The 21,794-nt window shown below is 42.1% G+C and overlaps 5 protein-coding genes across 11 annotated transcripts in view; 2 read left to right on the forward strand and 3 right to left on the reverse strand.

Annotated features, from left to right (window-relative positions):
- Positions 1-485: 485 nt before the first annotated feature.
- Positions 486-4,063, reverse strand: LOC132702320 (uncharacterized). 4 transcript variants are annotated; one of them, XM_060670882.1, is made up of 9 exons: positions 3,933-4,063; positions 3,620-3,876; positions 3,454-3,551; positions 2,892-3,400; positions 2,667-2,795; positions 1,505-1,816; positions 1,258-1,452; positions 668-1,205; positions 486-615 (listed from the first exon to the last, which is right to left on the reverse strand). In XM_060670882.1, the coding sequence occupies exons 1-9, from the start codon at positions 3,990-3,992 to the stop codon at positions 521-523; spliced, it is 2,193 nt and encodes a 730-aa protein (XP_060526865.1). In that variant the 5' UTR covers positions 3,993-4,063; the 3' UTR covers positions 486-520. The 4 variants fall into 4 exon arrangements, with proteins under 4 accessions (XP_060526865.1, XP_060526867.1, XP_060526864.1 ...); XM_060670884.1 differs by having other exon boundaries at positions 760-1,205; positions 3,454-3,554; XM_060670881.1 differs by having other exon boundaries at positions 3,454-3,554.
- Positions 4,064-7,194: 3,131 nt separating this feature from the next.
- On the reverse strand, positions 7,195-8,711 carry LOC132702464 (uncharacterized). The gene is made up of 5 exons (XM_060671090.1): positions 8,557-8,711; positions 8,437-8,500; positions 7,626-7,898; positions 7,423-7,566; positions 7,195-7,368 (listed from the first exon to the last, which is right to left on the reverse strand). The coding sequence occupies exons 1-5, from the start codon at positions 8,563-8,565 to the stop codon at positions 7,304-7,306; spliced, it is 555 nt and encodes a 184-aa protein (XP_060527073.1). The 5' UTR covers positions 8,566-8,711; the 3' UTR covers positions 7,195-7,303.
- A 499-nt stretch (positions 8,712-9,210) lies between these two features.
- LOC132701946 (large ribosomal subunit protein eL8) lies at positions 9,211-11,137 on the forward strand. Its single transcript, XM_060670293.1, has 5 exons — positions 9,211-9,346; positions 9,762-9,876; positions 10,065-10,214; positions 10,404-10,624; positions 10,799-11,137. Exons 1-5 carry the CDS (start codon positions 9,332-9,334, stop codon positions 11,102-11,104), a joined length of 807 nt encoding a protein of 268 aa, XP_060526276.1. The 5' UTR covers positions 9,211-9,331; the 3' UTR covers positions 11,105-11,137.
- Positions 11,138-11,995: 858 nt separating this feature from the next.
- Positions 11,996-16,451, reverse strand: LOC132702364 (protein vav). 4 transcript variants are annotated; one of them, XM_060670951.1, is made up of 12 exons: positions 16,022-16,451; positions 15,795-15,970; positions 15,326-15,391; positions 14,900-14,996; positions 14,461-14,622; positions 14,204-14,404; positions 14,031-14,150; positions 13,694-13,975; positions 13,438-13,640; positions 13,004-13,381; positions 12,611-12,944; positions 11,996-12,555 (listed from the first exon to the last, which is right to left on the reverse strand). In XM_060670951.1, exons 1-12 carry the CDS (start codon positions 16,256-16,258, stop codon positions 12,496-12,498), a joined length of 2,316 nt encoding a protein of 771 aa, XP_060526934.1. In that variant the 5' UTR covers positions 16,259-16,451; the 3' UTR covers positions 11,996-12,495. The 4 variants fall into 4 exon arrangements, with proteins under 4 accessions (XP_060526934.1, XP_060526933.1, XP_060526932.1 ...); XM_060670950.1 differs by lacking the exon at positions 14,900-14,996 and adding an exon at positions 15,125-15,266 and having other exon boundaries at positions 14,461-14,619; XM_060670949.1 differs by lacking the exon at positions 14,900-14,996 and adding an exon at positions 15,125-15,266.
- A 217-nt stretch (positions 16,452-16,668) lies between these two features.
- Positions 16,669-21,794, forward strand: part of LOC132702557 (E3 ubiquitin-protein ligase UBR4) — a 30,054-nt gene continuing 24,928 nt past the window's right edge. The window contains exons 1-10 of the mRNA XM_060671267.1: positions 16,669-16,832; positions 16,933-17,030; positions 17,212-17,454; positions 17,512-17,699; positions 17,827-18,008; positions 18,068-18,731; positions 20,041-20,275; positions 20,325-20,660; positions 20,715-20,899; positions 20,961-21,087. Of these exons, the coding sequence (XP_060527250.1) occupies positions 16,702-16,832; positions 16,933-17,030; positions 17,212-17,454; positions 17,512-17,699; positions 17,827-18,008; positions 18,068-18,731; positions 20,041-20,275; positions 20,325-20,660; positions 20,715-20,899; positions 20,961-21,087 (2,389 nt within the window). The 5' untranslated portion in view covers positions 16,669-16,701. The remainder of the gene's footprint in view (positions 16,833-16,932; positions 17,031-17,211; positions 17,455-17,511; positions 17,700-17,826; positions 18,009-18,067; positions 18,732-20,040; positions 20,276-20,324; positions 20,661-20,714; positions 20,900-20,960; positions 21,088-21,794) is intronic.

Consider the following 21,794-nt stretch of genomic DNA (forward strand, 5'->3'; position numbering starts at 1 on the left):
ATCCAATATTACTGAAAACTGTATACTCATTTCATATCTACTTTAAAATATTGATGGTAGGTTGTAGCATTCTCAAATTTTTGATTTTAAATATACAGTTCTTGCAATTTTCCGAAAACTAAAGAAAAGGGTAAAGTCTCTGACGGAAAAAAAAAGTTCAGATTGTCGCCTAATGAATGTCGATGATTCGGAAATAATGGGATTATCGCACGATCAAAATCCTTTTGAAGATATAGGCAACCTGTACAACCTTCCTAGGTCCTATCGATGCTTTAGCAAATTGAAAAGGAAAATGAAGTAATGTTCATTTGCACTTTGTAAGTGGCACGTAGGAATATAATTTTACCTACTAATTATCAAAAAAACAGTTTCTAGTTCAAAATAATTTTTGTTAGTATATACGGGGTGTTCGAAAATTAAGTTCGTAAACTTGGAGGAAAGATTCAAACTAAAATTATTGATTAAAAAAACACAACAAAAATAAAGCTTTCATTTTTTTTTATTTATACAATCGGACAAACTACGAAACAGTCGGGGTTCGGCACAGTTTCGGCCTGGGCTCGAACGCGCAGTCGCAGACTTTGTCCCCGCACACGCCGCACGGCCCGCTACCACCTAAAACCAATCACCCTCGAAATTAATTCAAACCTCTTCGCTCCGAACCGACCATCTCGACGGCGAGCGGTCGACGTTTCGAACTCGTTCAAGCCGTCTTCGGCCACCTCCTTGCGGATGGCGTCGTAGCAGCCGCAACTGTACCTGCTTTGATCGGCTCTTAGCGGCTGGAGGGGCTCCATGTAGCAGATGGGCGTGGAGGGCCACCTAGATCCGCCCACCCTGTTGGTTTTGTTGTTCATGAAGTGACGTATCAGCCCGCGGGGGTTGTCGAACGTTTTGGGCTGACCCGCGTCGAAGATGCCCCTCTCCGACGACGGTTTGTGGTGGAGCTGCTTGGTTTCCTCGCTGAAGGTCCTTGCGGACGAAGGCAACCCCAGGTGAAGCTCCGGAGATCGGTACCCCTCCAAGAAATCCTCGCCTCGAGGGGGCGAGGTGTCAATGTCGTCTTGATCGAGCTCGGCCTCCAAAAGGTCCACCTCTTCGCAGGGTTTGGGCTCTTTCGCCTCCACGGCGGGATCTTGCCTCCCCAAGAGCCGGCACTGCACTATAAAGTCCAACTGTTTCCTGACGTTGTCGTTAGCCGTGGTCTGGAATTTGAACAAATTACGCTCCAAAAACCTAGACTTTATAGCCTCAAACCCTAATAAGCCTGACTACTGTCTTGTCCAGGTCCTGGTGGAGTGCCTCATCTACCAGCTCCGGCCTCTCCAACAAACTGAACATGACGGCGTTGACGTAATGCAGGCAATACGTCTTGTCGCCGTCGAGGAACTTCTTTAACATCGCCACCACCTTCTTGGACATTTTCGCAGCCCTCGTCTTGGCCTCATCCACCTCGATAAATAAAACTGACCCAAACATTCACTTCGGCGAAAAGCCCACGTACCAGACATAAGTTCATAAGTAGCGCGGTGGCGTACTCGAGGCAATATTTGGACAACACGTCGTAGAAGTCGTCCAAGTAGTCCACCAGGAGTTCGAGCAGGCCTTCGCGCACTATCGCTGCGCGACACTGCTTTCGTATCGACAGCTTCTGAATGCTGGCGACGAGCATATCCCTGACGACGCTCGAGGATATCGTCCTGATGTCGCGGGCCATCTTCAGGAGCGTCCGTTTGAGGATCTTGTCGTCGGTGGTGAGATAGTCGCGACCGTGACGCAGCGACGCCATGGCGTTGATCAGTCTGAACACCGATTCCTTAAATTTGCGTCGAAGAATATACATTTTTAGAAAAGCGGTTGACTACGGGTATACTTCGACCAGAAATATAGTGCTTTTACAACCGAACCCGTGATACTCCAAAACTCCAAACCCCTTATAGAACACCCTGCCGAGTAGACCCTTACATAAAAGACTTTTTTTTTATTTGCTGAAGTAATTCGTCTTCTAAATTGTCGTTAGCTCCGACTACCTTATTCGCTTCGTCTAGAAATTCTGCGTTGTTTTTCATCTGCTTCATTCCACGGTCTCCACATTTTAAAGTGTAAAAAACAGGAACACAGAACAAATGTTTAATTGTAAGATTCTAATAAATGTTTATCTGTGTTCTTATGACGTAGCTTTATCTCCCACGAATATAATCTATAGCCTTAAAAATCCCTTAAAATCGTTACTCGACAGGCACACAAGGCGAACATGATTATTTTCAAACTTATCTGTAAGATAAATAGAGTACAGGTACTTACCCGTACCCTTTGAACGATCCACTGCCTCGCAGGGTCAAAGCTTGAGAATCAGGTACGTAAATACGTACTTACTGGAAGGATCACAGTCAAATACTTCCTTAATATATACGAACATATTGCAATTTAGATTAAACTCTTAAGAACGGTACGTATCACCTGATATTATTATTATTACGATTCGAAAATATCCCTCAGCATTAGTAACATTAAAAAAAAAAATTAAAGTTTCTACAAATATTCGTTACGGTCCATCCCAATCTGTTGGGATTTACCATGGTCCTGCATAGGTCTGCGGTTAAAGCACTGTAAAATACTTAAAACGTCAAAGCGCTAAATGCACTATATTTTTGGTCGTGTTATACCTGGACGCGTGGGTCTTCGGTCGTCAGCCTTTCGGGCACACTGACGTCACGACGCAATTCGAAAATGTCGTTTTGCGCAAATGATTCCATCGTCCTTTGCCGTTCCGTCAAATCGGATTTGGTCACCCTCTAAACGAAAATGGAAAGTAAATAAAGGCAAACGAAAGAAATTAGTTAATTTTTTATGAGCGAAAAAAGATTTCGACGCCCAAAAAACACACTCACCCATCGCAGGGCTTGCAAGATCTTAACCTTCTGCTGACTGTCCGAATTTAAGAGGTCCCGCTTGACCTTTGCGTAGTCGATTTCGAACCAACGGCCCCCACGCCAAGCGCCCCCCTCCCCCGAGCCGTCAATTTTGACAGGGGACGCCGCTACGTCGTCCAAAACATCGTCGACGATCTTCTGCACATCCCCGCGATGTAGAGGGGCGCTTCGAACCGACCTGGACGGCTCCGGAGCGAAAATCCTATCGAAGACGGTATCCAAAACCTTCCTCACCGTTTCCGGGGTGAGCGGTGTGCGAGACTCCAGCGTTTCCAAATTTAACGGCTCTTCGGGCGGATTTGGTGTCGTTTCTTCACTTTTGATTACCATCAGGGGTGTTTGATTGTGTCTCGGATCAGTGAAGAGGCCTGGGTATATCGTTTTGCATTGTTCGAGGGCGCTGGAGATGTTCTCCGTCTGGCTCACGACGTTCAATTGGATCGTACTAGTTAGCTCTGACGTCACGGCTAAAACGCGGTCTTACCGATGCAGACATTACCTCTTACCGGGCGAAACTCACCGATCAGTCTCTGGTGCTCGCGATGCAATTGGCTGAATTTGTTCTTGAGCTGGCAGATGTCCGACTTCGCACTCCATTCGCTATCTTTTGGTCGGACGCTGCTTTGTGGGCATCGGAAGGTTTATTTTTTTTTAAATGGCTCTACCGATACCGTACAATGGTTTACTTCGGACTCTGGTGGTCGCAAACGTACACCACGTGAACGCCATCGTCTTTGAGTTGCTGGGGCTCGCCCTCGAATGTGCCTTCCAGAAAACCGTTAAGGTGGCGCTCGAGGTCGGTCTGATTGGCGACGTTGCGGGAGCATTTGCACCGTCTCAGCATAACCGACTTGGCAGGAACCGCGGCAAGATTGAAGCCCGAAGATTCGACCTCCATTTTAAGCGCGTCGGCGGCTTCGGGGAAATCGTGGCTTTGGAGGAACTGAAACGGACCGGGACGGTGGGAAGTTGGGAGCTGGACGTTGCTGCAACTCTTACCAGGATGATCGTTTTAAGCACTCCCAGCGAGCCGGCAGAGGGGAGGTTGGAGTCGGCCATAACGGAAAAGGCACCAGTGCGGTTTGGCCCTTCAGCGTGGAGCCGCCGGACGGATAGGAGAACACGGAGTATTTGACACTGTTCGAATCGATAAGACGTCAAAATTGCATGCTGAACGTTTGTTGGCAACAAAGTTCGGGGCCCTCCTATGTACCGAAAGACCGTCGTCTGGACGTAATGGGGAACTTCAACAAAATTTTAATACGAAAAATATTGCTTATAAAAGTAAGTTGATAGTATTAAAAGAACCACAGTTCACAACAAAAATAATTTCTTAGTTCAATGTAACAAATGTAAGCAGAATTGTAAAAATTAAATCCTCTTCAAAACGCGCTGTCATTGGCTATAACAGGTCAATTAATTTTAATTTTTGTTTAATATCGAAAAGAAAGTTTTGAAAATGACCGAAGTCCATTTTTTAAAGGATCAATCTGATAATTTACCTTTAGTGGATGTGTTTATGGTGACATCTTACATATGAAACACCAAAACATGTTGTTTTGCTGAGGTTCGCGGTGTTAAAGATAAAAGCCACTAGTTTTAAGCCAATATAATATTGTAATATTGTAATCAGCTTTTTAACATTCAAACTATATCGCACTGAACATTATCCATCTCTAATGTTCAATGGTTTTAAAAATATAAAGATTAGATAATTTACTGTCTACTTAGGTGGGTTATAACATTAAAATCACATGAAGAAAAAAACAAAACAACTTGCTACTCACGCATGGGTTTACCCGATAAATTTAAGATATTTTTCCGTAAAATTGGTAAACCATAATTACTTTAAGCGATACTTAATTGACGCAACACAAACAAAACACTGAATTCTTTATAGTGCCGACGTCTAAAAAGATGATGCTTTGCTAAAAGTTTCCGGTCGGTGTGGGCGCATAGTGGGCCGACATCTCGCGTGTCTTCTTGTCCGCGGCCTACATTTTACAAATCTGCCATAACGGGTCCGCATAATATCAACGCTGATCAGCAATTCAAATCGCTGGTTCTTCGTGAGGTGCCTCACCCCCCCAAATCCCCCAAGTCGACCCCGTACCTGTTGTGCCTGCCGCCACGTAGCGGTTTCCGTTTTTCCCCAAGGTTTTGACTGCCTTGGCGTTTGATGTGGACCCTCTTAATATTTGTGTTTGAAATTGAAATTGTGATAATCGAAAAAATGATTTAGGTGCTCATTTTGGTCACAAATATCGTTATTTTCGCAATTATTTGAAAATTTCCTCGGAATTGTGATCAGCTGCAATTACTACAATATAACCGACGATGAAGGCAAGCTGACACTACTAACTCTTTTAGACTATTCCAACGCGTTTGTCAGAAAACGCTATTAATCTCAAGCGGTAACATATAATGGTGTAACTTCTTCATTCTTAAATGTTAATAAAGGTATACCTCAGGGATCTATGATAAATTGGTTAAGGCTTTCGCGGCCCGTTGATAAGCTATTATCTTCATTCGGGTTTAAAGGCCGTCGTCGATTGGAATTACTTCCTAACGTTTCGCTAGCACGAGTGGCGAGCTTCTTCAGAGGTTCTTCCATCTCCGATGTTGGACGTAGACTAATAGAAAAAATTTAATTGTAAATGAAACTTTTCTTTACTTGTCTAATATCAAATAGCATTTAATGTAATGAACTATTAATTATTTAGGATAACAAAAACTTTTTAAAACCGGTACTTTTTTTGCAACATTTTGACACCAAAGTTTTAAAAATCCGTTAGAAAATAAGCTCACAGAAAGGAAAAAAACAGAGAAATAAATACATTTTTATAAAAATAGTTGGCTTTGCTTGTATTCATTATTAATTGTCAAGTCGGTAAAATTAAAAATGCAGAAGATAATCTCGACAAGCTCATTATTATTCTCGTAATGTTTAGCAAACAGACAATTACAATATCAATCTATTTTTACAAAGTCAGCTTCATAAAGATGTTGAAGGTTACGCTTAAAAGAATGATAGCCGTGTTTCTTTTTTAAATGCTCCTGACAGATTCTCGTGAAATGTCTAAATCTAATACCACTTCTCTTAGCGACGCAGCTGGATTTACATTGACTTATCTCAAAACATTAATTTCCATTTCTTCATTTATAACAAAATTATCATGTGGATTATTTTGTGGATTTTTCATTTTCAATTCCAGCTTTCTAAAGAAAGAACGTGCAGGAAGGCGACGTCCCGGATACCGGGCTGCATACAATGCACGGTCCTGTCGAGAGTTTTTTGTGCATTCCCCGTATAACAGAAACACATCAACCTTTTCATAATCCAAATCGATAATACGACAAAATCGATAATCTCATAAAAATGTACGAACTGGCAGAATTTTCAATCATGCCAACTTGATGAATAGAAGCAAAGCCACCCATGTAATGTTTTGTTTTTATAAAAATGTATTTGCTTGTCTGGTTTTTTTTGTTCCTGTGAGCTTATTTTCTTGCGGATTTTGACAATTTTGGTGTCGAAATGTTGCAAAAAAAAAGTTTTAAAAAGTTTTTGTTCCCACTAGGGTGCTATTTGAAAAAACTATATTATCCCAAAAAATTAATAGTTCATTACATTAAATGCTATTTGCCATTACACAAGTAAAGAGAAGTTTCATTTACAGTTTTTTCCATAATCAGGTGACCCGGTAAACAGTATTTATGATGGTAACAGCCTTCTAGATACAATTTTCAAAAATTAAAAAAACAAAAAAAATGAGGAAAACCATCCTATCCTACGTAGAATCATCCAAAAATGCAAAAAAAAAGGCTGTTTCATTTAAAATTCGAAAGTCGTTTCCGCTCAAACCGGAAGTGCAACCATTGACTAAATATTGTCAAAAAATTGGACGTTCGGCCTATATTAACCCTTTTAAATTTCAAATCGCTATCTCAAGTCGTTTAAAAGTTATAGTGTTTCTTGTGTCACCCGGAGTATTATTTTAAGATTTTTTTTCCGAATTAGAATTCATACAATTCGTTTTCGTTTGAGATTTGACTTTTGCAGAGTTATTAATATTTATGCTTAGCATTTTTCACATTTTGCGTTTCAAACATATCGTATTTGTTGTATTTAATTATACTTTATAATTATATCGTTTACAACGGTGCTTTACTTTATTAAATGTTTCCACAAATATGCTCCATCAAAAATAAGCCACAGCGCATTATTTTCATCATTTTTATTTAAAAAAAAAAACAATATAAAAATCAGCCAACAGTATAAAAATAATCAACGAAAACAAAAACGGAAAAATATTTACAAAGGCAGTCGAGTTTAAGTAATATACAGTGCGTCATGAATATTTAAGTAACTAATGGCCGAAAGAGCCGGAGGAGAGGTGCTCGTAACCACCCCCGGAGTGGTCGTCGCCGGCTCCTGTAAAATTGTCGTCATAAAAATTTAAATAAAAAAAAAATTACGGAAAAGTACCCAAGACGTCACTGTAGTGACCTTCGAAACCGCCGCCTTCCGACACGCCGTAGCCTTCGTGACCGCCGTCTCCGCCGCCCCCGTGACCGCTGTACTTGCTAGACGCTACGAAACTGCCCCCGAATGCGCCATGATGATGGTCCCCTAAAATCGGGCGTGAAAAAAAAAACGGCGCACGCCAATGCCCTCGGGGCAGTTTATACCTTGATTGGTCAAATCGATGGTCTGTGGTTTGCCGCCGCCGCCGCCTCCACCAACGATGCTAACGCCGTGGTGGAAATCGCCGCCGCCGGAACCGCCGCCGCCGCCTCCCTCGTGACCGCCCCCGTAGCCACCGTCGCCACCGCCGCCGAAACTTTCCAGCGAGTGTCCTCCACTGCCCAGGCTGCTGACGCCGAGCCCATGGCTCGCACCCCCGAAGCTTATGCTCGCCAAACTCAGACCGTGGTCCCCACTGTTGTCCACATGGTCGAAGGCTACGGATATGACTCGTGAAATATGATAGTCACTGCTGTTGCGGTTGCAACTTGCTTCAAAAACCAGAAAGTTTTCGCAAGCACTTTAATTCGTAAAATTAATAAAATATTTCCTTGTAACGCGGGTTGCCAGAGTGTCTGGCGTCTAGCGTATTCAGAATTTATTTTATTTGTTCGGAAAAACCCGTGCGACGCTCATAAGAATTATCCAGTATTGACTCTTGGATTATAGCGCGTCCACTGGATATTATGTGCCGTTAATAAATAATACAACTTTCATAAAAATATTAATTAATGCCTGAATTAGACTGAACTAGTCACTTTCGATTTCCATTCTCCCCGAAAAAATAAAAGTTCCGAATCAATCACGCCCAGCTTCCGCTGCAGGTACTTTCACCTTTGGTAATACAAAATTCGGACAATATTTAATCTCGGGTGATAGTCAAACCGGTTATCTAAGTAAACTTTCCGACGTGCAGGATAAATGCTCGACGAAAAACTAATGCACAAATTTTAAACCAACAGTTATTAGACTTACATGTAGAAACAATGCCGGGCCTGCAACTACCGAGGGCTACAAGCGCGCCACACGCGACCACAAACTGGAAGACAAACACGTTCGACATTAATAATATAAAATCGTACCCTTAAAACTTACCCTGAGCATTATGTAACTGCTTAGATACTTAGAAAAAAAACAACAGTCCGACACTGGTTGACGTAGAAACTAATGTTACTTCCTGGCTTCGGGTATCTTTTATAGTAAAAGGTGATAGTAAGCGGGATTTTTGTAAAGAGAAGGGACGATTCGATCCGCGAGAAAGCCTTTCTCCGACTCAGATGTTGTATATCACGTTTGAAACGAATCAGTCCAGATTTTAACGAGTTTGTTAAACCTATTATTCATTAAAGTCTCCCATATACGCGAGAAACGTTTTTTTCTAATTATTCCAAAATTGCAAAATTAATTAATCAACGGTTCACAAAGCCACCGAAATTAATTATTATTATCGCCCCGGTTTCGACTTTTTTGGGGAGTTCTCAAACAACGTAACATAAATTATTTTTGTTGCCTGAATTTCTTGAGACTCGCGTGTGTATGGACAGTTTTAATCCCCAGAAACGCACTCGTTTTTTTTAAACTTTCATTTATTATCTTGACAAATATCTTGGTTAGTAGATTAAAAATGGAGTAACTTTTTATTGAAATAATATTAACGAACAATCACTTATCTACAGGGATAATTTATGTTAAAATTTTAAATTTCGCGCGGTAGGCTGTCGCTTTTCCCTGACGATTCGCACAGCCTTGATTGGACCGCACGACGCACGCGTCCTTTCGACAGCGATCCATCTTGATGTGGTCCGCTGTGTGATAGAAAACTCTATTTCTTAGTTTATCCGGCTCATCCGTAAACATTTAATAGACCACAATGGTGCAAAAGAAAGTGAGTTTGCTGATATTCGCCTTACGGTATTTATTTTTGTGAAACTGTTTGGTGTTAAAAATTATTTTAAGAAGTAATTCGGGATTGTGACCGAAATTATTGTTAGTGAGTGGTTCTGTTGCTGAATTGGTTTTGATATTTAACATTGAAAAGGTCAGGACGGTGGCTGTTGATTTGCAAATCTTTTCTTTAAAAAAAAATGGAGTTTATAAATTTGTATTCGAGGTTATGTTTACTGTCGCATTTGCCACGAGTTTTGACGCTTTAGTTTAAAAATATGATGACCGTATTTGCTATTTTGATGTGCGATGAAGAAAACTTCACTACCACCATTATTACAGACTGAGATTTGTACAATTGCGCGAAACCGTTAAGATTGTGTCGCTTGAAGACTTCAAAGCTCTTGTTTTTTTAGCCCAAGAAGAAGGTAGGAAAAAAGGTGGCCGCGCCCCCGTTGGCCGTCAAAAAAGTCGAACAAAAAAAGGAGGTAAATCCTTTGTTTGAAAAAAGGCCCAGGAATTTTGGAATCGGTATGTTTTTGAAAACTTTCCTAGTTCTGTTAAAATTGATTACATTCCCATGATGATACATTTTGAATGACTGGAAGAACCCATGTCGACTTTTCAAAATACGAGCTTTTTAATTCTGATTTCTTAATAGTGCGTGTTTGATCACATGTTTGTTAATGTTCAGTTGTAGTGCAAATGTTTGTTTTCAGGCCAGGATGTCCAACCCCCGAGGGACTTGTCTCGGTTTGTTAAATGGCCAAAATATATTAGGATCCAAAGACAAAAAGCTGTCTTGCAGAAGAGATTGAAGGTGCCGCCCCCAATCAATCAATTTACCCAAACTTTGGACAAACAAACTGGTTAGTTACAGGCTATAATCTCCTCATTCTCCCTAAATTAGCATGTTGTGATGATTTGTATTTGCTATCTGAGTTGCTATGAAAATAAAACTGCAATTACCACCAAACACTAATTTCTGAGTAATTTATTTCGTAGCACTGAGTGTTGGGATGATAGTTTGGTTATTGAGGATACATTTTAACTTGCAGCTACTCAGCTCTTCAAGGTGTTGGAAAAGTACAGGCCAGAGACTGCTTTGCAAAAAAAGAACCGGCTAAAGGCCAAGGCGGAAGCCAAAGTGGCTAAAAAGGAAGAGGCCCCATCCAAGAGGCCCAACACGCTCCGCGCGGGGACCAACACGGTCACAAAGCTGGTTGAGCAGAAAAAGGCTCAACTGGTTGTAATTGCGCACGACGTGGACCCAATCGAGGTTAGATTTTCATTATCGTGTGATAACTGATAAACCTCTTAAATACTATGATGCTTTTCTTTGAATTTCTTCACCTGATTTGTATTATATTGATGAAGTTGACACTGAGTAGATAAACGCTGTTCAGCGCTAATTTCAATTCTATATTTTTTTGTAAATAGTGGTTTTTTGCAGTTGGTGTTGTTCCTGCCGGCGCTCTGCAGGAAAATGGGTGTCCCATATTGCATCGTCAAGGGTAAGGCGCGCCTGGGGCTCCTAGTGCGTCGCAAAACCTGCACAACGGTAGCCCTCACCCAGGTCGACTCTGGCGACAGGTCAAACTTCAATAAAATCGTAGAAGCTATTAAAACGAACTTCAATGACCGCGGTGACGAAATCAGACGGCACTGGGGCGGCGGTCTCTTGGGTTCCAAGTCGGCCGCTCGTATCGCCAAGATCGAGCGCGCCAAGGCCAAGGAACTCTCTCAGAAACAAGGTTAACTTGTTTTTTTGTAATAAATAACGTTTAAGGTTGTCGATGATGTTTTCTTGGTCCACAATCCTGAACTTACCTTTTCTTCGTCGCTTTTAAGCGAAAAATCGCGGTGGGACATTTGAACTACTTTTTCAGGATTACCGTCAGAGGCATGTTTAACATGAGAACCAACATTAAATAAAGATAAAGATAGCTTTATTTAAATAAGACATATATAAACAATATGAAACAACGAATACATATTAAAAGAAGAAAGAAAATCCTTAATGTTGTAGTAGATAAGGCGTAGCAATTTGTTTTTAAAACTGCATTTGAATTTTGGTTGCCTAAGCTATCTCCCTCGGTTTGATAGGGAATTTATTATAAATTTTTAGCCAAAACAAAAGAGCTATTTTATATAAGAGACGGTCATTTGTAGATATTTTGATGTTAAGATTCGGTCCCAAGTTGTACTGAATGTCTGAGTTTCTTGAGAGCTTATAAAGATTAAGAGTTACTTTTTACGTAAGTTGCACAATTTCGTATAGTACAAGAAACCTCCATATGACAGCAGTAAAGAGAAAGTTTTTCGAGAATGATCCGCCTGTTTGAACTAGTAGAGTCTCGAGTTCTACATAAACTCCGAGGAATTTTGCATTTTTCTGTTGGATGGTGCTTTTATTGAAACGTACTAATACTAATATATGAAATGTATTGCCGCAAAAAGTTTTATTTCTTGTATTTATCTACGGCAGAGAAGATTGACTAAAAAATGCGTTTCCTAATTCTGTCGGAATTAATTTTAAAGTAAATCATTAATCAGTCTACTTTACGGCTGTTTTTAGTAATCGCGTGCTTAAACTACACCTGAGGTGCAGTGTGGGAAGGGAACAAAAAAAAACTTACAGGATTTGCGTCACATTTTATTTGCAGCGTATATTTGGATATAAATTGCAATGAGCTGCGCAGATACTCGACCATTGGACACATTAAACCGGAAATTTCGAAACGGGACCTAAATTTATATAACATTAAATGCGCTTAAATACTGTTAAAAATCGAAAAGTGCTCAAAAATGGGTATATTCGGCGTTTTAACAAAAAAAATTGGCACTGGACATTCGTTTTAACAATTTCCCTGGCGCCCTAGTTTCAACAAACATACATATATAATCAAAAAACGATACAGATCTGACCTTTGTACGTGCGGTCCTAACCTCTCGCTCAATCTCGATGGTTCCGAAAAACGCTGATACGTAAAAATATAAAAATAAAAGCTAAAAAATGGCACTGGATATAAAAAAATATTCAATTTTCTTCCTCTTCTATAAAAATCTTACAGAACTATACAGAAACATTTATAAATATTTCTAAAAGATAAAAACAATTAAGACTCATATGGGGCTACCCCGTCTCGATTACGAGTCGAACCTCACGTCGCCCTCTATTCGGATCACGCTCACCGGGAAGTAGCCGACCTGCGTGACAATCCCAAATCAATAACCTCCCACGTCCCCCGAAATGCCCCCTCACCTCGTCGTCCTCCGTCCTGCCTTTCCACCAGCCGTCCCGGTATCCCTCCTTGCCGATCACCCTGACCACTTGGCCCTCCCTCAGTGACAACTGGCACGCGTCCTGCGCGTCAAAATTCCTCACCGCCACCGCCCTGTGCTGCCTTATCGGCCACAGTAGTTTCGTGTTCTCTTCCAACCGAGCGAAGTTCTCCTTCAGGCTGTAATTCTGGTAATTGAGCACCAGTTCCTCGATGCTGCTGAAAAACTTTGACTGCGATAGGAAGTACTTTTTCGACTCGGTGGGCGGGTCGTTCTGGCAACAAATCCGCATATGTTTCACTGTGTCGTCGGTCCTGAAAATTTCGAGGCCGTAGGTCGCGCGACCCCGCCCCCTCTCGTTCCGACTACTCACTTCAGCGTCAACGCGTACTTGTCGCTGCTCATCCTCGGACTGATCCTCACCAAGAAGGTGCCGTTTTCGCGCCTCTCGAGCCTTTCCTGTGCCGTGTTGCGGTCCATTTCGCCCACGTACCACAGCTTATTGCTCAATGGGTCACCGAGCGTCAACCCATTTGCGTTACCGTGGAATTTGGCGAGGGAAACGCCGCACTTGCCCGAATACTGGATGCACTGCTTGTGGACGGCAATGTTGCACGAGTTGCACTTGTAGCCCTGATAGATGAGCCCTTTCAGATACTTGGAGCAGTGCAGGCACTGCACCGGGTTCAGGAACGTGTTCATGTCGAAGTTGTGGTTGGTGCGGGTTAACGACTTCGGGTGGATGTTGTCCCTGAAACCGCGAGCCATTTAAATGCGAGGGGGCGGGGCGTCGCGGCGAGCTCTTACAGCGCGTCGTTGACGGCCTTGATTATTTGCTGCTTGAGCTCCAACGACCGCACGAAGATCGTGTAGACCATACGGTGGTCGTTTTTGACCAGCAGGAAATGGTAGGACCATCGCGCGTCCTTGTTCAGGATCGCCCTGTTATGGATCTCGTCCACGTGGTAGTCCGCGATATTTAAAATGTCGCGAAACGCGAACTGGTTGCTCTGAAACGACCGCGGCTCAACGGATACAGGCGCGGTACGTTTGAACTACTCACCCTGAGCTGCTTGCATATGAGGATGCACTTGTCGAAGACGAATACGTAACGGTTCCTGGTCTTCTGATCATCGTGGGCCTTGATCTTGAGTTCCGCGTCCTTGATCAGTTTTCCGTAGTCGGAAAGCTTGAGGTCGGCGTCGTGCTGCCACTCGACGATCGTCTCCTGCAGGTTGTTGATGACGTTGAGGTGTTCGCTGTCGCGTGCCGCCTCGTTGATGTAACCCGCTACGTCCAGCATTGCTTCCCGGGCTCTCCGAAGATCGTTGTATTCATCGTGGTTCTGAAAACGCACACTCGCCGCAGTGCCCGCCTGTACGGGCGGAGCGTAAGCTTACCACGTCGGTATTCTCTATGAGTTTTTCCAAGAGGAGGTGGTATTTGAGGATCCGTTGCATCGGCACGGACAGCACATCGCGCAGTTTGAAACGGCCGTTGTTCACTTCTTTTTCGTATTTCTGTAAAAAAAAATGCTCACCCTATATGGGTAAAAAAAAATCCGATCGCTTACGATAACCGCTTGGTTGAACGGTTCGTCCGTGTCGCACAATTCCTGCAGCACGGTGGTCGCTTTAGTCAAGTTGGCGCAGTAACTACCATACACCAGGAACTTCTCCCTCCACCTCATGAAAATACCGCTCAATCGCTGATTGGGGTCAGATTTGACCTTCAGCAGTTCGTTGTAAAACGTGGCGTGAATGTCATGCAGTTCCTGCAAACGCGTTCGGTTATGACACTCATGACATACTAAGCCCACCGTTCTTAGACCTTGATTTTGTGAAAAACGCAGCTGTGGTCCTCCGCCTTGATCAGGTTCAGCAGCGGGATCATGAAATTCTTCTTTAACTTATGTAAAACGTCCACGTAGTTCTTTTCCGTGTCGACCAGCTCTTTTATCACAAAGTCCCGCTTTTCGAAAGTCGGCGGCTGCTGCAATGTCGTTTTACATTGGCAACAACGCATGGCGGCTCGCGGGAAATACACCATTTAACCCCTTATAAAGTGGCAACAGCGCAATCCCTGTTGCCAGACTAGGGCATGGCTTCTGTATTTCCACGCGTTTCTCAGAAATTAATTTCTTTTTATTTTACACAGACTTTAAATTTTCAGGATTCTTTGAAAAATACACAGGGTATGAAAAAAAAGCTGCACCCTGCATATAGGGACAACCAGCAAAGGAATCAAAATAACAACTAAAAGAAAATACCTCAATGGAACTGTGCACCACACACAAGTCCTGGTAGATTTCCTCGCGAGTCATATCATATTCGGGGTCTACAATACTTCTGGTGTGACTAGGTTCACTACTCGAGAAAAAAAAATTAAATAAATCAAAAAATAAGAGGCCGTGCAAAATCCGCAAAAACAAACACTTTTGCGATTTATACAAAACATAAAGAAAAACAGTCTGCTGTAAGCTTGGTGTCTCTACCTCTGGCAAAGTGGACGAAAAGGTGACATAACATAAATCATCATATATCTCATTTTCTTTGTCATCCAGCTGAGGGCAGGGTATGGTAAACTGCATCCAGCTAGGCTCAATGCTATTAAAACTGGGGCTAGACCTTAAATCTCTGACGAATTCGTGGTATAAAATGTTAAGGTTAAGAAAATAGGAGGATAAAATACTTACACTGATTTTAAACTTTGATATATGACCTCTTCTTCTCTGCTTTTCAATTTCTGGGCAGTAAAAGCACTGAAACAAACAAACACTAAGAATACACCGCACATAGCAAACAGCCTGTGTTACCTAACATCATATTTGATTTTCCTACCCATAATGTAATTACTAACTCAACAGCAGCCCTACATATGTTGCGCAGTATAATTTTTTATTGCAAGAGTAATTGTAAGATGCTACTGCCACGCTCTAATTACTTATGTAAATCAAAATACATCTAAAATATGTGGTAGGTCAAAAAAATAATTAATGATAATTATGAAATGGTCCAGTAAACTAATGAAAGTGTTTAAATTTTTTTCTAAGCAACAGTTGCAGTTTAACCATAAAATTATATATTACTCACTCGGCAATAACTTTTATTACCAACCATTAACGGTATCCATAAACAAAAGCAGAGAACAAGATTTCTACTTACGGAACGCCACCCCTGAGAGATTTGGAACTTGAAGATAACTTAGAGAGCGTACAAAGCACCTGATGGAAGTTTGTCAGATCAAACAGCATTGTATCCTCGAACAAATCAGTCTGTTTCAGACCGAAATTCTCAAAACATGTCTTCAAAAACAAATTTATATTGCGCAGACACAAAAACTAAAAGGAGATCAATTCATTTCCAAATTTGCCTGCAGTTCTAGAATATACTTGTGCCATGGTCGGCTTGAGATTAACGTCTTTCATATCGATGCACCCTGGGTCGATTTTGTTGAGCAATTTGCAAAGAAGCACCCCGTCTCTCAATATGTTTGCTAGGTCGGCTATACCACTTTCTGGCCAGTTTGCTTTGTGGTCAGGGCGAAGCATGTCCCATTTCGTAAGCCACGAAGCGCACTCACGCCACAATTCGTCGTTTGGTTCCAATTCGGAGGAAAATGAGGCCATTTTTGAGATATTTTACGTGTGCCTCCCTATAAACATCGCTACAATGAAATTACGCACTGGAAAGGCGAATTACGTTGTATTGCTATAAATAAAGAGCATCGTGGTTCATTCTATTCGATTTCATCTTTATCTAATAGATGATTACATTTAATTCATTTTGCGGTTGAATGAAATTGTAATAATTGAAATTATACAAATGTCATAATATGCAGCCGTCAAAAATCAAGCCGCGTTCGAACGCTTTAGGTTAGTTTCTACTTTTCGAGATTAACGCATTGCGTTTTCTCTTAAAAATTTAGAAATATATTGAAAAATCAAGTTTTATGAAGTCGCAAGTAAATATTTTAAAATTAATGTATGTAATTTCGAACGCAGCCTCGTACCTGCCAAAACCGTCTGACCGAACAAAAACGGCACTGTCATACGGGAACAAAAACTTACAAATGGTTGACGCAATGGCTGCAAGCAGTGGCGGAGTAGATTGGTCCCTCGTTTTAAAACCCTTTCTTTCGCTGAATTACGAGAGTTCCAACACCACAGAGCTGATAGAGCTGTGTTCTACGATAGTGAAAAGGTACAGCACCGATTCATTTGTCGATTAATTTGCACGGGTTTAAATAGGCTCCAATCTTTTCCCCTATAAAAAAATCCCATTGAATTTTTACTGTTCGCAGCGAGTCAGAGATTTGGAGGCACAAGGAGAGCCATAAGAATTTTTATAACACGTTCGCGGTGTTAGCTGCGGATTATATCAGCAGCAGCACTTCAAAGTGTAAGTTTTTTTTTTTTTTTGGTCAGTAAATCTTGGCTTTAACCCACTAGCTTAGATTGGGTCAATAATGCAGGGGTCTTGCCAATTGCGGCGCTAACCTAAATTCAAAATAAAATTGTCTTATGGAAAAGCGAATCATCAAATAAAGAATTTTTAATTTTGATTTGGTCTTTACTTCCAGTGTCTGGTAGTCAACTGGAAACAGCTAGTGCCGCTTGTCGCGTGTTGCTAAAATATTTATTAAATGCTCTTCAAAGTGCGAGTAGTGAACAGTACCAGGACAGTGCCGCGATAGAACGTTATCTAAATGCGATTCGCGTCTTATGTATCGGTACTGGTTTGCTTTCTACTAAAGAAGTTTCCAGCTTAGTGGACACCATGAAAGGGGAGAACCCTCCGCAGCAGGCCAACGCCGGTTCAACGGGTAAGTATAGCTTTTCCGTTCAATAACGCACATCCTAAAAAATGTCTGCATCCTAAGGCAACGAAAAAGACGCTACCAGCAAGCAAGAGAGTTCAAAGAACCGACCCGACCTGAATGTCATCATATTTGAGAGGCTCACCTTGCCCATACGCGAGGGTCCGTTCGCCAGTCAAGAGCCGTCGACGAGTCCCCAGACAGGCCTGCCGCCAATATCTTTGGACAGTGATCCAAGCGCTGAAATAAATGTATGTTAAATAAAGTCATAACATGTATCTCCAATTAAAACTGGTTCTCTAAACTGTTAGTTATTGATGTAACCAAGCATATTTAGTTTTTCTGGTCTGCACATTCTTTATAATTATTTCTTTGTAGCGATTGTTTCTCAGAGCAAACACGGAGAGTCTACAGTCGCTACGAGCGGGCGACACTCTCATTGATCTGTGCCTGAACCTACCGGCAATAAAAAAATCGAAAATCAAAGTGGAAGAGGCCCTGGCTGGCAGATCTTTCAGTATACCGTCGACGCACTCGGAAGCTCTAGCCCATCGCAATGCGTACGACCTGATACCTATATTGGGGTCTTTGCTTCACGTAACTTCAATATTTATTGCAGCCTTTCGCAAACCGTGTCCGAAATCGCGCTGGCGATGTCGGCACTTAACTTACCCGTCCTCGAACCACTCAGCTCGTCGAAACTAGACAAACTGTGCAGCCTGGCGATGGCCGCGCTGCACTGTGCAGTCGCACAGGCTGCCTCCAGCGCGTGTTTGTCCGGCACATTCGCCGTGTCACCTAAATCGACCGGCCAACCGCCCCAAACGGCCAATTTTAAAGAAGAAGACCTCGACGCGAATTCCGTCAAGTTGGTGGAAGAATCTCTGAACATGTACACGTACGTGGGCGGCATCGTCAAGGGTTCGACCCGTGCCGGTGGCCACGTATACCAAAACTACCTGTTAGCGGGGGCGTGGGTGCTCGTCACGGGTCTTCAGACCCACCTGACGCAAATAACTACCGCCACCACGTCAGAGAAGGCGTCCCATTCGGCGAGGGAACATCGCGAGTCGACCGACAAAGGGCGCAGCCCTAGCAAGCAGCAGACGCGCGAATCGAGCGCTTCCGGAACTTCGGGGGCCCGCTCGGGGCTCCAGAAATTCCAGCAAAGTTTCGGCGTTCTGTCGGTGGCTCTCGCTTCTAAGGCACTCACACTGCTCTCGGAATTGTTCGACGATCTAGCCCTAGAGGTCTGCGGGGGCGCCGCGGGCAGCATAGTGCAGGTTAATTTACAAAAAATAAAAAAATTAGGCGCGCTTCCGTGATTTTTGGCAATGGTTTATTTGAACTACTCTACAGACGTCCGAACTACAAGATAGTGCATGTTTCCATGTAAATAGAAAATAATTTCCAAGAGGGGCAATGAATCATTGGCGTACAAAATTATAATGTAGCAATTTTAAAAGTTTCCTCCTTATAGAGTTGAGACACACAAATTTGAGACACTTTTAGTAATAATGCAAACCACGTCTGATGCGTTTGAGTGTTCTTTGGAAAACCACAATAGATAATACGCACAAATACACCAATCAAAAAATAAAGTACACCCGCCTATGAAACACTCCTTTGATTTGTTTACAAACATGAAATTACACTTTAGAATTCAAACGGACTAGTTCATTGCAAACTTCACAGTATTGCAGCATTTTTTAACCACAATATTCAAAAATACCTTTTCATTTTCAAAAATTCACGTCTCTCACAAATAATAAGCAAAAGCACACGTAGTAGCGATGCATGTGAGTTCGATGTTGAAAACATGCGTAATTAACGAAATTGATAAACATTTTGCTATTGTACAATAGGGCGGTGATGTCCAGCACAGGCAACAGCAACATTAAAATGAAAACAATGCTCACCCTCCTTTATATACCTACGGACTTGACCCTCCATCCATTTTTTCATGGCCAATTTAAACTACTCTTATTTGGATTAAACTGCTCCCATCCAGTATAAAAAAGTTGGATCAAAAATCCCTATTTTCTATCTCTACAGATAATTTTGTTGTATTTGAGAAAAAATTAATCCTGCTTAACTTTGACGAGTAGTTTTGCTCTGATTGAATTAAAATACTCTCCTTGTCGCTGTGTCACATTAAATTACTCGTTAGTTTAGTATTTCACCATCACGGAGGTCACCAGTTAAAAAAAAAATCTTAAACAATTAAAAATACCGATTTCCCTTTATAGTCTGCTGTTATTTAAAATTTGATTTATGTAGCGAACTATTTGCTTTATCACCAAAACCTCACAGTATTTTAAGAATTTCTCTTTTGTAAGATTAAAAAACACAGTTTTTTATTCATTTTTAAAGTAGCACTATTGTCTAAACCTTGATCGAAGTTACTAAATTAAAAATTGCTTACTTTTGCTGTTAACAATCAAATTGTAAAAATATGAACAATTAGTTGATCAGCTAATGGTTTGGTCACTAATGTTTACCCAATAGTTGTTGCCTAAGTATATTTCTGCTTTGGTTCATTTGAACTACTTTGTGATTCCCGAAATATACCCGAACATAATTCTCCCGCAGGTCGAGCCGGCCCCGCTGGCGATAATGGGCCAGTTTACGGCCCTCCAAAGGGTAGCTAGGGTGCTGAGCGCCGCCCCTCTCAACCATTTACTGTTCTATCTGGCGATCGTCAGTTATAGGAAAGCGTGCTCCTTGAAACGTCTTATACCCACCGAAGGCGAGTTTAGTCATTCCGATTCGACCGCCTATTACGACGACATGATAATGGGCAGCGAGGAGGAATCCACAGACGAAGGTGGAGCCCCTAAATGCCTTGGGATTCGTTTTAAACCATCGCATTTCAGACGACGACAGCGAACCTATACTGGGGCAGTGGTTTGAGGAAACGTTGGCACCACCGGAACCAGTTGAATCCAAAACGCCATCCACGTCGGAGAACTTGGAGTCGAAATCGAATAACCAGTCGAATCGGGGCCCCTCTATTGTACCGGAGAAGGGGGAGGTCGACAGTTACATATCCCTGTCGACAAGCATTTTTCACTTTTTAAACAAGCACTTTTTGTGCTCCAAAAGCACACTCGTCGCGCGGTACGTTAAAAACGGCCTCACGGAACAACAGATGATCATACTGGCGGCCCTCATCAGGGATTTGGACCGGGAATGGGCTCGATCGGACTTCGGTAGGTGCCTTTTCTATGGTGTTCAATATAGTCTTGACTAGGATCCTCTGCCAGGCAACCAGTACGGCGAGTTCTCGAACGCGCTGATGAAATTCACCCACAATTTGATAACCAGCAACAATTTAACGCCCCTACAAGCGTGCTTGTTAAATCATCTGGGCGTTTCCCCGTGGAACACCGACGTACCGCACGCGTGGCCCCTTCAGGTGTACCCCAGAACCCTCACCGTCCTCGCTCAGGTATTTAGATGGTGTTACTTCGCGGGTCTTGATGTAGTTTCCGCTTTTCTCTTTCTCTTAGGTGCTCTTGCTAAGGCCGCAGAACGAGAAGGAGGCCTCCGTTATAAGCATTTGGCATCGCTTGGTCAACACGTTAATCGAGAATGTTCTTAATTCACCTCAAACCGTTACGGAATTTGAAGCCGAAGGTAAAATGAGGGAATTGACCTCACACTTAACAGCCTCGGTATTAAACTAATATTATGCTGGTAGTATAGTTTTTTTGCATATGAACTACTGGTAAGCGCGTATATTTTGTAGTACTTGTTACAGTCTAAACAGGAAGGGCAACTGCAAAGCTTACAATGCAAAAAGACTGTTAGTGGTGTAGATTATTGTTTATATAAATGGGAGAACGGGGTTTTCTCGTAGTTTTTATTACTTTATTTACGGATATATTCATATCTTACGGAAATTATTTAGGTCATTAAACAATGTTTTCATTAAATATTTCTATAAAGTAAATTTTAAAATCTAACGTTGAACAAAATTTATTTGTCAGGAAATAACTGGTATGAATTTTTTGCAAAATTAGCGCGGAACTAAATCATACCAGACGACTTTTGATAGTTCTCCGTTTCCTGCTCGGTAATTTCCGACAATTTCAGGAAATTTTAAGGAAAGATAAAAAAAAAATCGGTATTTACAATTTAGAATTTCTGGGTCACTACCTCCCATTTGGGGTAATATACTCGTAATCCCGATTTTCCGACCTCTAGTTCCATCTATTTTGCAACACTCAAACAAGTATCCGTTTCCCGTTGTTCACCAATTGTTTCTTACATATCCGGTCCGAAGAACAAAAATGATAAATACTTCCGAAACGCATTCACTTAAATTAAACCCGGAGCGAACG

This window comes from Cylas formicarius, unplaced genomic scaffold (assembly GCF_029955315.1).
Source record: "Cylas formicarius isolate icCylForm1 unplaced genomic scaffold, icCylForm1.1 PGA_scaffold_5__7_contigs__length_24384050, whole genome shotgun sequence".
NCBI classification, from domain to species: Eukaryota; Metazoa; Arthropoda; class Insecta; order Coleoptera; family Brentidae; genus Cylas; species Cylas formicarius.

Bases quoted from the DNA above. Each gene is read 5' to 3' on its own strand.
- LOC132702320 (XM_060670881.1), bottom strand. From the start codon at position 3,992: ATGGCCGACTCCAACCTCCCCTCTGCCGGCTCGCTGGGAGTGCTTAAA. The intron at 3,877-3,932 runs GTAAGAGTTGCA...GGTCCGTTTCAG, and splicing joins TGCTTAAAACGATCATCCTG to TTCCTCCAAAGCCACGATTT. The intron at 3,555-3,619 runs GTAAACCATTGT...ATGCCCACAAAG, and splicing joins TGCGACCACCAGAGTCCGAA to CAGCGTCCGACCAAAAGATA.
- LOC132702464 (XM_060671090.1), bottom strand. The intron at 7,899-8,436 runs GTAAGTCTAATA...TCATATCCGTAG, and splicing joins GCCCGGCATTGTTTCTACAT to CCTTCGACCATGTGGACAAC. The intron at 7,567-7,625 runs GTATAAACTGCC...GCCCGATTTTAG, and splicing joins CATCGATTTGACCAATCAAG to GGGACCATCATCATGGCGCA.
- LOC132701946 (XM_060670293.1), top strand. The intron at 10,215-10,403 runs GTTAGTTACAGG...TTTAACTTGCAG, and splicing joins AACTTTGGACAAACAAACTG to CTACTCAGCTCTTCAAGGTG. The intron at 10,625-10,798 runs GTTAGATTTTCA...GGTTTTTTGCAG, and splicing joins ACGACGTGGACCCAATCGAG to TTGGTGTTGTTCCTGCCGGC.
- LOC132702364 (XM_060670948.1), bottom strand. From the start codon at position 16,258: ATGGCCTCATTTTCCTCCGAATTGGAACCAAACGACGAATTGTGGCGT. The intron at 15,267-15,325 runs GTAAGTATTTTA...CGAATTCGTCAG, and splicing joins TATCAAAGTTTAAAATCAGT to AGATTTAAGGTCTAGCCCCA. The intron at 12,556-12,610 runs GTGAGGGGGCAT...ATTGTCACGCAG, and splicing joins GCAGGACGGAGGACGACGAG to GTCGGCTACTTCCCGGTGAG.